Raw genomic sequence first — 15,388 nt, forward strand, 5'->3', positions numbered from 1 at the left:
TCATATAGAGCGTGGGTTACACACTAGAAACTAGATCCAGCAATCATTTTGGACTTCTTCATTGGATATAACCATTTAAGCCAGTGATTAACTTTTAACCCTCAGTAATTAATATTTCGATTGACTTCTTTTTTTTTACAAAATAAGTTAGACATAGGTATACAAGTACCCGCTCGGATACTTATCGGTTTTTTGGATATTTTATTTTTGGGTTTAAATTAAACTTTGTTTGTATATTATAAATAGGTCTGTAGGAATCTAAAAGTATATATAAATAACTTATGTGTTTAGAAATATCATTAAATAATATATAAAAAAAAGTAAAAATTAAGACTATGTATGTTTGTGCGGATCAAACTCTAGTTTTGTGTGTTATAATAGGAGAAACCAAACTTTTTCATACATATTTTCTCTGGTCAAAGGTCTTCACGTGTTATTTGCTACTTTATGTGCAAAATGTCAAACTGTAGAAAGAAAATCTACTACGTAAGGGTTACAAAAGAAGAAAGAGTTGCTGAATGTATATTGAACATGTGGCTGCACGTGAGTGATGTTTCCGCTTAATCAAGAACTCAAATTAAATGCCTTAACCAGTTCACAATTTTACACGTTGACCGGAACTACAAAACATTTGTTCGTGTGTTTCGTTTTTTTCTAGTCTCCCCACGTCTTAACATGCATGACTGCACACAAATCTAAGTCAAGATCGAGAACATGTGGGCACGCACGCACACCAGATCTCATCAATTTCACACTTGAAAATTACAACAAAGTTTATTTCGTTTTACACACAACTCGTGTATTATTATTACTTTACAACTCTATGAAATTAGGAGACCTTGTCAGATCTATAAACTCAGAAACTCTTGGCCTCTTCATAGACGATCCAACTCTGCATGTCGGTGATGGAGTCATCAGATCTATCACTTCAACTTCAGTGGTCGATGTGACAAAGTTGCTTCTTCTCCAACAGTCTTTCTCCATAGTACTACAATGTGATACTTTATCTTCAGCTATCTTTCCTAAGCCAAAACCAGTGAAGTTTGCTAGCCTGTCATTAAAAACAGTCTCCGGTTCTTTCTCCATAGCGTCAATGGATACTTCATCTTCATCACTCTCATCTAATAACCCAAAGCCAGTGAAGTTTGCTAATCTGTCATCAAGTACAGTTCCAGGTCCTTTTGGTTTCTCACAATGTCGGTCAAGCAAGTAGCTTGAAGTTGGATTCCCAGGCTGGCTTTGGTTGCCACTATCATCATCATCCTCTTCTTCATTACTATCAGGACTATCTTCATCTTCTTGTTGAGAATTGTTGTCTTCTTTAGTGAAACAGGGAAGATCATCCATAGGACAAACACGGACCTCCATGTGCGGAGGCAAACTTGGAGAAAGACCGCCATGGTGAGCATACTTTGATGAGAAATAGTTGACAGTCAGGTTTAAACTAATCACCAAGACACAAAAGAGAGATATACAAGTTATGGTCTCGGTAAGAAGAATGAGAAGTACATAAGAAACAGCAATGAAGCTTTTTTTGCATTACCTGTTCCAAGCAGGAAGAGATAGCATAGTGTAAGCAAGCTTGATATTGCTAGCAAGTCCAGAGATGGATTTGAAAGCAGCAGCAGCTTCTCTCACTGCAAGTGATTCCCTTGGATGCTGCCAAGCCCACTCAAACTGCAACAAGGTTCCAAACACATAAGCATGACTTTACCCATTTCAAAGAGGTAACAGAAGGAGAGGCCACACCACTTTGATAACCTAAAGGGTGAAGCTTTGGAGGAAAGTAAAGGGGACCTGAAGGGCAGAGACTTTAGTGGGGAAACCATAGATACAGAGGACCATTTCCCAAGGACGTTTCTTCTTTGTTCTATATGCACCACTTGTGATCTCTCCATTGTGCTGCCTTATCCTGCGCCTTGGGTTCACCGTGAACCTGCAACACCAGATTATGCAATCCCTTCACTGAACTAACTTTCAACAGTTTATTTGAATTTAATAAAAACCAATCAAGAACACATTTTTATCTACAAAGAATACAAATTGAATCGAACCCAAAGAATTGGATGCACTTTCACAATAGTTTGATCAAGAAAAGCATAATCCTCTGTTTCGAGGGCATAGATGATCAAATCAACAGAAAAAATTCGAATCGAATTGGAGAAATGAAACGAACCCAGAAGAAGAAAAGGAACCTAAAGATTAGGGAGAGATCGGTGGAAGAGAGAGAGTGGGAGTACCCGATATAAGTGTGACCCTTGTGACGAGGGCTGAGGGAGGTCAGTATGTAGCACGCGAAGAACCCTTTTCCATCTTTTCCGGTGACGGCACCATCCTCGCCGACGGGATCTAGGGTTTTCGGATTTTCCCTTCTTCCCCCTTTCTCTCTCATCTCTCTCTCTCTCTCCTCTCAGCGTCGATTCGACCGTTGGAGGAGACGATACAGTCTAAAAATCCGTTTTTCGCAAGGACGTTAATGGGCCGATCGGTAGGCCACTTTAACTAAGGCCCAGTTTGGAAAGTGTAGAGTCTCTTCATCAGACTTGGTTCGTTATCTGTAATTTATATGTTTGTGACACTCCGAGTTCACATAGTAATTTATATTTCCTTCCATCTCTTCCTTAAAATTACATATTCTAGAAAAAAAAATTATTTCAAAAAAATTCATCTTTTATATTTTCAATGTATATTTTATTAATTAATTTCAAAATTCAAAAAAATTAATTACAATAGTTAAATTTTTATTTATTTAAAATTATGGAAAAAAGATAAACACAAAAAACTATGCAAATTTAATGTTTTTTATAAAAATGTGTGAAAATCTAGAATATATAACTTTAAAGAACGGAAGAAGTAATAGCTTTTAAAAATTCTGAGAGCTAGTATGGATTTTGATCGATCTAATTGTTTGATATAAGAAGATAACTTCACCAACCACATTACCGCATTCATCCCCTTTCCTAATTTTATACATTTTCTCCCTTTGCTTATTAAAACCAAAAGGTGGGCAGGAACTGTACTTTAAGATTGAGACATGATCATATATGAATTTAAATAAGATAGATGAGATGAATGAGAAAAGACTGGTGCTTATGATGATGCTTTAATAATGACATTGGTTCCTTAACCTCCACTCCTTTTGAGTTGTAAACTGTTTATCAAGTGGACACTAATAGCTTTTTCTCAATAATAAGCTGCATTGTTTTATTTTTTTAAACCCTTTAATCCTTTTGCATCACTGGATGTGGAACTCCCATTCAATCATTTCTTATGTTCATTAATAGAAAAATATAATATTAAATTGCAGAAGCTAAATAAGAAAAAGCTCAAAATCCAAGATCAACAGGTCAAAAGTTGAATAAACCAATTATGGGTAAGTATCTGAGTAAAATTGGAATGAATCCAAACTATAATTAGAAGAACATTTTCTATATTCACAAAATAGTAAAGTGTCTACAAATGCAATTAAGACTTGTTGAATAAACCAATTATGGTTAAGTATCTGAGTACAATTGTTATGAATCCAAACTATAATTAGAAGAAAATTTTATATATTATACAAAAGAGTAAAGTATCTACAAGTCAATATAGACTTGTTATACATAGTGAGTAATACATTTGAATTTACCAAGATGCAAAATAGATACCTACAATTTAGTATAGAATTATAAATATATATGTTAATTTTTTTTATTATTTTTTCTTTTTTTGGGTAATAAATCTAAGATACGTAGCAGAACGCAAATCAATCAATCCCATCCAACCGCAGCGATTTGGCGTTTGACTTGAAATCACATCATGAAAAATCCACAGTTGCGGCTGGCGTTTGATCGCAAACGCGTTCAAGTTGAACCCTGAGTTTGTTACTCCACATCTCCTTGTAACAATCTCCCTCGCCACCTCTCCTCCTCGCCTCCACCACCACGAGCAAATCATTCAGCCGCGAAATATATATCCCAATAGCAAATTTACCATTTTGCCCCTCCATTTCAAACCCATACTCTTCCACCTTCTTCACCCTCAGCTTCTCCTCCTCCGCGAACGCCTCCACCTCCTCCGCCAACTTCTCCGGCGACTTCTCCAAAACAAACCTCTCCGTCTCGCCAATCGAACTCCCCCCACCGGCGAACAAACCGGAGAGATCCAACCCGGAGGAAAACGAAATCAAATCAAACGCGTTTAGACTCTTCACCACCGGTTCACCTTTCTCCTTCACCTTATCAAAATCTTGATCGTGATGAAACTTAATCTGCTTAACACCTCCCTTAACGAACCAAGGATCTTTCAGAATCTCATCAATGGTGATCCTCGTCTCCGGATTGATATCAAGAAGACGAGAAACAAACCGTTTCAGATCCGGAGACATCCACCTAGGGCAACGATACTCTCCTCTATAAATCTTCCTATACATATTCATCACGTTCGGATCGTTAAACGGTAAAAAACCAGCTGCGAGGACGAACAAGATGATGCCACATGACCACACGTCCACCTTCGCGCCTTCGTACCCCTTCTTGGAGAGAATCTCTGGCGCCACGTAAGCAGGCGTGCCGCACAAGGTATGCAACAACCCGTCGGGTCGGATCTGATCCGTCAACGCGCTTAAACCGAAGTCGGTTACCTTCAAATTCCCGTTCTCGTCGACCAAGAGATTCTCCGGTTTGAGATCGCGATGGTACACCCCGTGCGCGTGGCAGTAACCGACGGCTGAGATTAACTGCTGGAAATAACGGCGGGCTAGATCTTCGCTTAAACGACCGTGTTTTGAGATTTTGTTGAAGAGCTCTCCTCCTTTAACGAACTCCATCGTGAAGAAGATTTTTCCCTTTGTGGCCATCACCTCGTGGAGCCTGACGATGTAAGGGTGAGACAGACGCCGCATGATCGAGATCTCGCGCTTGACGTTGTTGACGAGGGTCGGGTTCGCGAGGAGTTTCTTCTTGTTGAGGATTTTGACGGCTACGCTTTGGCCCGTGCGGCGGTCACGCGCGTGGTAGACTTTGGCGAATGCGCCGCATCCGAGGAGCTTCCCGAGCTCGTATTTCCCGAACAAGGCGTTGCTGTTGTTGTTGTTGTTGCCGAGGTTGTCGGCGACAACCTCGATCTCCGACATGGTTTTAGAAGGCGGAGACTGGTTGAGAGATGAGTTATGTATAGAAGAGGGAGGAAGACGAGTTTTCGTCGGTGGATTTGGAACCTTGCGCGTAATTTTCAAATGGGAACAAGCGTATGAACACGTATGCTAATTCGATGTTGTCTTTTTTTTTGTTAGGGACGTTTCTTTGTTGTTGTGTGTGTTTACTTTTTATGGATTTAGGAATAAGAATTTTAGACGGGAGTGGTTGGGTATTTAAGGAGTGGAGGTTTACGCGATGACTATTTGTTATTTGATTTTTAAGTATTTTTAAGAAGTTTAGTTCTATAGAATAATAAAGGGGAAAAGGATCTAGATGGTGATAACTGAAACAAGAGTTTAGAGCTTAAGCTAATATTAATCGTATTTGTTTTTAATCTTGATGCACAGAAAATTGGGGGATCTGACCGTGCAAAAAGGCTAATTAAGTTTAAAAATAGTAGTATAAATATGAAAAGTTTGGTAATGTACTTTACCATAAAACACATATCTCATCAAATTTATGTTCAGTGGAAAAATGAAAACTTGAATTTTAGTGAAATTATAGATCTAATTATCAAAACGTAAGTACATTACCAATTATTATTTTCTCTATTTCAATATATGAGATGTTTTATGAGATTTTTGATATTCAAAATATAAAATGGTTTTTCATATCTAAATAATTTAATTTTTTTCAGAAATGTGTATTTAAGTATTTATATTATTTTATTGATAATTAAATTAATTTTTTTTAAATTATAATTTTAGTGATAGATGACAAAAAAACTAGTGATATATTTTCTAAAAAGTAAAATTTTCATATATGCACATTAAGACAAAATAGTTTTTAGTTTGTTATTTTAATATTATTATATGCTAAAATAGTAAATATTTATTTTAAAACAAATATTTTAGTGTGATTTATTTTATATAATATAATTACATAATAATTTATTGCATATATTAAGTGATAATAAATTTTTAACAATAATATTAAAATAAAACAATACAATTTTGTTATGAGATCTGATGTTGTGGTTGAAAAATAAAGAAAATGTAATGTTGAAACTATATTAAATGGTGTAGATTTCACACTGAAATGATGTTATGGATTGTAAGGTTATCTCTTAGAGACATCAAAACACTAATTTTAGTTTAGTTTCACACTGAAATGATGTTATGGATTGTAAGGTTATTTGAAAAGTGATTTACCACATGTATTTTTATGATCATTTTCACTAAAAAGGTAACTTGTCTACTAAAATTGAATACGTGACTTATACATACCTAAATATGACATAGACAATTACATTTAATGTTGATATATATTTTTGGGAAACTTTTTATAATACAGTAATAACTCATATATTATATTTAATGTTGATTTTATATTTTTGGTCAACTTTTTAGAATATGGATAATAACTCATACTTCATCATTAAAATAAATATATATTCAAATATGACATTACAAAATTTGAAATCATATTTAATTCTATTTTTATAATTATACAATTTTTCAAAATTAAGACAATTATAAAATTTTAATCGTAACATCATTAGCTTTTTTTATATATTTACAAATTTTATAAATACTATTTAGTTTTCATTTTGAGAATTATAAATGCTTATATCAAAATTGTTTTATTAATTTTATGGGAGTTCATATAATATATTTAACCAAAATAAATATATAAAATAATCTATCTAAGATGATAATTTTAAATATATACATATATTCATAAATATAATTAAGATAAACAGAATTAATTATATCTTAATTTTATGTTTTATTAAATCAATTTATATTATAATATTGATTAAAATAAGAAAATATACAATATTAATAAAATTTTAGTTTTAATCTAATTTAAATTTAAAATTTATTACTGCACATGGTGCAGGAAAACACCTAGTAAAACATTAAAAATAATATAATTTTACTGAATCTGGTATTATAATATTCATAACAACAAATATTTCAAATATATTTTTATTATATTTCATTTAATAATATAGCTAAATTTATCCTAATAATAAATTTAAATTATATTAAAAAACTTAATTATTTTATATTTAGAATTTTATTTTCACAAAACTAAAAGTTTAATATATATTTTCCGGCTAGTAATATCATCAAATGAACATTGCCATTTATATCATATCGTAACAAAGTAATGATATCCTTCATATTTTATATTTTTGTTTTAATATAAATTTTATTGTAGCTAATATTTTTATAAAACATAAAATGACAAAACTTAAATTTAATAAAATAATTAGTTTGTCAAAAAATGTAATAAAATAATTATTTATTAATTAAAATATTAAATATACAGAATTAAATATGTGTAATATTATCTTTTGTGTGTAATATTATGTTAAGGTTGAAAACAAAATGATACCGAAGTATTAAGGCTTTGATTGCTAACATGTATTACACTTGATTTAGATTGAATTAAGTATATAAATAAACAATGTTACCAATCATGAATTAGTTTTAAAATTTTGAAGTTGTGTTTGAGTTATAATTGATTATTGTTGAGTTATAATTTTGAGTTATAGCCTTTATAAAAATGGTAACTCAAATCAACCTCAACAAAAATCTCCTGTATTAGGATTTGAGTTCAGAAAAATTGGGTTTGACTATTAACTATCCCACGTCTACTTTTTGCATTTTAACAAATTTAAAAAAAAATTACAATACATAATCATGTAGTTATGTACGTTTATTTTGTATTAATTAATACAATATATTTAAAAATTTAATATGGCTATTTACTTGTTAGCCAAAGTTTTTCTGAAAATAATGCAAAAAGCTTTTCTAAAAAAAAAATTTCCATTTAATTAGTTAAAATATTCTGTAATTTTAATTTTAAATTTTCTTTGGTGATTAAAATTTATGTTAATAAATTATTTGTATAAGTTCCACTTAAATAGTCAATTATTTTAATATTGTTTGCTAATTAAAAATTTCCTTAAAAATATATATGTACATAAATTATTCATTTATTTGTACATATATGGGAGTTTTATATATCAATATCCTTAATTAATTTTAATTTATGTATTTTAGTTTTAAAATTTTTAATTAAATTTATATTAAATATTATTTGTATTCTTGTAAAATAATATGTACCTATTATTCATATTCTTTTAAAATAATATGTACCGCAACCTATACATCAAAAATGTTATCAATCAATAATATTAATAAAATTCATTTTTTTACAGCAAACTCACGATAGAAATTTACAGCTTTTACCATATAATTTTTTACTGCAAGTTACATCAAATCGTAATTTTTATTGTAACTCAACTCTAATACTATGTTCAGAGTCGCCGTTACTCCCAACACTCCTTAATTACGTTCATTCGTTTGATTAAGAAACAGTCTATGTCGACAACATTCCAAAGTAGAAATGAGCATATCAAACGTAAACGTCATCATGACTTTTTGGGTGACAGGACAAATCGAGGGAACTCGTTAGTATTAATAAATAGTTTCTGAAAATTCATCTAAAAGTGTATAAATCAAGCGTTTAAAAATAAATCAACTACAATTAAAATAAGTAGGCTGTATGAATAAGTCTAACATGAGAAAATAAAATCATCCAATGAACAAAGAAGTCAATGATTTCTCATTTAATAAAACTGGGAGACAATGAAATCTCAAGTTAAATACTCAATAAGCGGATATACGGTCGTGCCGTGTTACGGTAGTATCCATAGTGTGAACAATATTAAATAATGGGAAGATGATTATGACTGTGGTTCCGTCTTCCACAATGTTCCTCGTCCCACGTTATATTCCACAATTTGATATAACAAAACGCATTAAAACAATTCGAAAACATGAAATCTGTGGGAATTCTGACATGCTAAATAGTGCCATACGAGGCCAGGATGATGTGCTCGCCAAGAAACATTTCACATCACTCATATACCAAAACTTTAATGTATAACTTGAAACCCGAATGTAGAATATGTCTCATCTAATATGGTACTCCATCTGAGGATACGAGTTCCCATTGGGACATGATTTTTGTAACGTCGATGTACATATTTAATTGTACAAATATGTTATATATATGTTTTTAACATTATATATAATTATCTTAAGATTAATGACTTTATTTCTATTATTTTTGTATTCTCGAATAATCGATATACACTTTCAATAACTAGACCAATTTTTCACAAATCATTACATAATCACTCAATTATTATGTTGTTGATGGTTTCTACTGCTTTTCATTGGCGCGAACGAGTGACCTTGGACCTACGACCTACCCCATAACTTCTCCAGTAATTTTTTTATTTCTAGAACTATTCAGAAGCTTGTATATGTACATATTGTAAAAACATTATTCCAATAAGATAGGTCTTTTTTTGTCAAAAAAATAAAAAAAATAAGATAGGTCTTTCGTATAATATTAGTGTCTCCTCTCATGTAGTTTTAATTTTTTTAGGTGGTAAAGATAGCGACTTGGTTAGTAAATTAATTTTTAAACATTAGCATGCCCCATGGAGTGGTGTCAGATGACTGTTACGTTAGGACATGGTGGCACGTGGCAATATCCCAACGGTGGAGCAAGTCGACGCCGGCTTCCAACTGGACGGTTAAGGATGTGGGCCGGCTGGTTCCACCTATTTCGTTAATTATGAAAAGTGTTGATGAGATACGCTATTATCTAAATCTAATTAGAGACATGATTTTCCTACTATTTAATCATAGGCCTAGTACTTATTATCCGAGATCCGGATTCAATCCGAGATCCGATTCGGATCCGCTCCGAAAATCCAGATATCCGGAGAAGCCGAATCCTGAATCGGATAGTAATATGTTGGATCCGTCAAGACCAAATCCGGATATCTTGATTTTTTAATTCGCATATCCGGATCCGTAATTTTTATTAATAATTATTTTAAAAATATTATATTTATAATATAAAAACTAATTTTATTCATTAGATTTTTATTTTTATAATAGTATATATAGATTTAATATAAATTTTGTAATATGAGACATAGAAATAATTAAAAAATTATATTCATTTTTTTATTTTTAAATCATTGTTAATATTTTATATATATTAATATTATTTTTTATTTATTTTAAAAATCCAAATGCAGATCTGAATATCCGCCGGATATTACAATTTTTAGAAGAATATCTGACACCTGGATTTCTGAGAACCCCAAATCCGGATAAGGATAATAAAATCATGGATCCGCCGGATAAAGATCCGGATCCGGATATCTTAAAATACCCTGGATATCTGATCCGTCCCATGCCTATTATGACTAAAGACTAATTATTGTATTTTATTTGTCACCGAAAGACTAATTATTTACCATATATGTATAATTAATATAATTTGTATTACATATATCTATTATTTATCTATGTCATCTTACATTATACGGTTCTAAATATTTACAAAATCAAAATTAATACAAAAACTTTAGTCAACCATATATAAAAAGAAAAATTATATTTTACATTAAATTTTTTTTATAAAAGTATTTAAAAGAAAATATGTTATTTAGTATAAGCTTAAAAACTACTCCCTCCGTTTCAATATAGATGATGTTTTAGAAGGTTTGTTTTGTTTCAATTTACATGAAGTTTTGAGATTTTAAGGAAGTTTTGAAATTTTAAGGTTAACTTTAACTTTATTGGAAACTGTTCAACCAATTGGATTTTACAGTCTTTTTTATAATTGGTTAACTGAATTTAAAATTATATCTTTAAAATATTTTTCTAGGGAAATGTAATTTTCTTAATCTTTGTGCACTATTACAAAACATCAAGTATTATGAAACAGAGGGAGTATTAAAACACTTTACAAATCTATACTATTAAATCAGCCTAAATCTACCAAGTAAATCTTAAATCTCACGAGCTCAACAAATGTAACCCTTATAAAATGCAAATAAAATATAATGTGAGAGAGTAGGTCTGGGCATCAGATCTTCTGTCGGGTACAAATAGGTTCTTTTTCAGATCTATATTTTTTGGATCCTAAACATTTGGACACAACTAGGTATTTATAATTTTCTCGTTCGGATTCAGGTCGATCCCTTTAGAATTCGGATCCATAATTCAAATACCTATAAAAGATCAATAATTTTGGGTACATAACGGGTCTGAATTAGTTTGAGATTTGTAGGAGTCGAAAAAATTAGAAGTATCCGAAAACCCAAAAATAGTGAAACACAAAAATACCCGAAATCACAACAAATACTTGTAAAATATTTAAAAATTCCCAAAACACCCCAAATTTTTTACCATAAACCTGACCTACGGAACAACAAAATACCTACAAAACATTTCCTAGTACCCAAAATATTTTTTTTAAAATTAAAATTTTACCTGAAACTCGAAACTATAATCGAAAACCTGGATCTGAAACTTGAAAAAGTATTCGAAATACCAAATACATATCTGAAATATCCAAATAGACCTAATATACACAAAACATTTCAGGTAATTTGGATACCTGATTAGGTCTCTTGCAGGACCTGAAATCGAACAGAGACCCTGGGTCGAAGAAATAATCAAATATGTACTTTACCCCAGACCCAAACCCAAACTACAACTATATCTCAGGTCGATTTTGGTTTGGGTTTTCAAAATGTCCTGACCTAAAAAGAGTTATATAAGAGTGTACATACAAAATCTTATATAAGCTAATTCATAAATTATATAATTTTAAACAAGTGCCCTTCTTTGATATAATGACTTTGTAACATAATAATGTACACCAATTCCAAAACTAATTCACAAACTTTGTTTACAATCCAAAGAAAAACTCGCGCTTTCGAAGCGCGGATCAAAATCTAGTAAAACACTTAAACTTGTTGGTCAAAATGGTTTAGCTGATGATTTAATGGGGTCTGGTCATAAAATATTCCTGGTTTCCATTTATTTAACGTTTTTGGGTTTCAATTTGGTTAATTATCGGTTAAAAATAGATTATGGTATGCTTTAAAATAGTAAACCAATTTAAATCATGTTTTATGGAATTTTTGTTTTCGAACTTTATATACGTGGGGATATGTCTGTAACTTTAATATTGTAGGGAGTTAGGACTGAAATTTTATATTCGAGGATAAATAGAACAATGTCATAGTTTAGGAGACATCTGGTGCTATACGATAGTTTTTCGTAGAAAATAGCTCGTCTACCCTATATTATGAGCATATGCGCAATTAAGAAATCCATACGTTGAAAAAACAATATTTTCTGCAAATGCTATTGAAGGCATACCATACTTCAACTCTGTTTTGAAAAGTGTTACAAAGTATTATACATTTGGAATATTTCTTTACTTTAAGCAAAATTCCGATTATAGGGACAGCTCTTTCAATATATACATTGGCTAACATTTAAGAGCATAAAGATCTCAGTTTCTCTTCATGTCATTGCTAAAAGCTTGAATTTGAAAATCTTTGTGGTACATGTCACCATGAAACTTCGGTAAACTTCTTTTTTTTCCTACTTCCTAAAATTAATTCATATAACAGGTTCCAACTTTTTTGGTAATCTGATGGATGTTGGAGTGTGTTTTGTCTGTGGAGAAGAAAGTTTTGGAACTAGTTAGTTTCTATTTTCACATTCACACATTTATTGATAACTTAAAAACCATATTTACGGTTCTGAAAAAAAGATCTTTCACATGCGATTATATCCGTGAGAAAGATGGAATATGCATAGTTTTTGTGTGGATGTCCTTATTGCTCACAAGAGTAAGGAAAATACTGACTAAACTGGTGACAGTTGAATACATTGCCCACCAACACTGGGTTACCTATGGCCTTCACTATCACACCCTTTATAAACCAGAAACAGCTACAAATCAAGGAAAAACATCAAAAAACAGAAACAGACGCAAATGCAAATGCAGCATCACAAGCATGAACATAACATATGCAACATCAGCAAAACGTTGTCACTGATAATCAGAAAAAGCATCAGAATTAGCAACATAACCATCAGATACAACATCCTCAAAATGTTGTTGCTTCCTCAAATGATTTCCATCGGTAACATAGTAAAAGCAGAGCAACAATCTGCGTTCGAATCAAAATAGCTCTGAAACGCTCCTATCAGTCTGATGTCAATATGTGGCATTAGGGTTTCATCAAGGATACACTTGTACTTAAGTATAATTAGGAAATTCCTTGTAACCCAAAAAATTAAGGAAATTGCATCTTATCGATATGAGAAAATCATATCACTCAACTTCACACTTTATCGTTAAGATCTCAAAACACTTTCAACAATGAGGTAAAAATGCTAAGTTTAGTGATTATTATTATTATTATTATTATTATTATTATTATTATTTTATTTTTATTATTATTATTATTATTATTTTTATTATTATTATGCCTCTTAATATTTTATCTCCAAAAGATTGTAGATGCATGTAAAAGCTTAGGAACTGAGGGAGCATTTGGTGAAATTGCATTCTTCTATTCCTAAAGTCCGTAAGTACACATTTCCACTTCGCTCAAATCCCTTTACTCATCAGTACTTACAACGTTTGAGTCTAACATAGACCGCAACTCAAAAGCCTAAGAAACACTTTGCAGGATGTTTCTAAAAAACAAAGCAAAAAGAAGGCAACAAATATCATGTTAACCATGATTCTCCCACATGTCTAAGCTCTTTTATCTTAGATATGTTTATATCTGAAATACAAGCAAGATCCAAAATAATCAAAACTATCTACAATATGCAAATCTTTAAAGGTAAAAAAACTTATATCATCATACCTTGTATCCAAACAGTGTTAATGCCTCTTAATAGACTCTGATCAGTATCACTTCTTTCTTGCCAAGAAATTACTTCTTCTTGGTCTTTCAAATGTTGTTTCTTCATGCACATGTTCAATTTCCCAAATGTTTGTAGTTGCATCTTGTATGTTTGTTCCCAATTAAACTAAAGTTTTTCTAAAACACCACATTTCACGATAAACATATTCTAGTCACACACCTCTCTCAGCTGATTTTTGACAATTCTAAACTTCATCACTTTCATACCCACATGCTAGTTGGATCATTTTTTTCTCCCTCAATCCTTCTTTGGCACATCAAACCACGAGAGTGAGCATTTGAGAAATAGTCAAACTTCAGAGTATGATCAGATGAAGCACTGTTGCTAAATGGTTTTCTCAAAATTTTGGATAATTCTTCAACAGATAAAGCTCCACTACCGATCTTGCTCAGTCGCTCTCCCATAGAAGGAATTAAGAGCAAACTAATGTTGAACAAATCTGGAATGCTTCTAGGAGCCCTTCTGATCTCTACTGTTAATCCATCCTCTGTCATTACAAAGACAAGAGAATCTCCAGCGGACAACTTCTTGTTGTTCACAAATGCTTGCTACCCATTTGTAAGGGTGTGAGACTCAATAATGTGGTTGTAGTTATCCATATGTATGGTATCAGGAAGGTATTCAATTGACACAACAAATAAAGTTTGTTACTGTCCACAAATTGTTGTTATCCATTTGTAAGGCTGAGACTCTCGAAGATTTGGTTGTATGTTGGAATGACCATAAATGTTTGTGTATGTTTTTGACTAGAGTATGATATAAAAACAATATGCTACATAAATTATATGCTCTCGTTAATGTATTTATTATAAGAGTAATTAGCCAAATAATAAATAATTTATAAATAAAATAACTTTTAATATACCCTACTATAAAATTCATATAAAAGCATAGAATAAATAAAATTTTGAAAACATTTGCAACTTCTAAATGTTTTTCTATACGCTTTAGTAAAATTTATAATGCTAGTTGCATTTATTGTGCATTCATGACTAATGAAAACATAATGCTAGTTGGAGTTATTGTACATTCATGACTAATAAGATTGTTGTTATTGACATCTTTGATGAATCTAAGTGGGAGTTGGTCTTGGAGAAGTAGAAGCTGGAGAGTTTGATGTGTTTGGAGTTACTGGTTTACGAGCATTAGAATCTTGAGAGTGATACGTTTAGATTTGTTGGTTTATGAACAACATAAGCCGAAATGTTTGATTCAAGATATTCAACTATTAAAACATGGCAGTGAACTCATATCAATTTGGGGTTCATAAATAGTGGACATACGACCAAGAGCAGCCACTTTGAGACACTTACACATGTAAAGGAATCACCATACCTGAGTACACACAATACTTGGTGATTTTGCTAATCAGATTTCTTGGGTAATCGCTTGGCCTAAAGCATGTTTGTCATGATCTTTGTTGTA

General features: G+C 31.6%; 2 protein-coding genes across 2 annotated transcripts; both read right to left on the reverse strand.

Annotated features, from left to right (window-relative positions):
- Positions 1-696: 696 nt before the first annotated feature.
- LOC106348406 lies at positions 697-2,424 on the reverse strand. The gene is made up of 4 exons (XM_013788143.3): positions 2,241-2,424; positions 1,798-1,936; positions 1,544-1,677; positions 697-1,444 (listed from the first exon to the last, which is right to left on the reverse strand). The coding sequence occupies exons 1-4, from the start codon at positions 2,390-2,392 to the stop codon at positions 814-816; spliced, it is 1,056 nt and encodes a 351-aa protein (XP_013643597.2). The 5' UTR covers positions 2,393-2,424; the 3' UTR covers positions 697-813.
- Positions 2,425-3,531: 1,107 nt separating this feature from the next.
- Positions 3,532-5,325, reverse strand: LOC111215078 (CBL-interacting serine/threonine-protein kinase 11-like). The gene has a single exon (XM_022718247.2). The coding sequence runs from the start codon at positions 5,111-5,113 to the stop codon at positions 3,797-3,799; it is 1,317 nt and encodes a 438-aa protein (XP_022573968.2). The 5' UTR covers positions 5,114-5,325; the 3' UTR covers positions 3,532-3,796.
- Positions 5,326-15,388: the final 10,063 nt, after the last annotated feature.

Source organism: Brassica napus, chromosome A4 (assembly GCF_020379485.1).
Source record: "Brassica napus cultivar Da-Ae chromosome A4, Da-Ae, whole genome shotgun sequence".
NCBI classification, from domain to species: Eukaryota; Viridiplantae; Streptophyta; class Magnoliopsida; order Brassicales; family Brassicaceae; genus Brassica; species Brassica napus.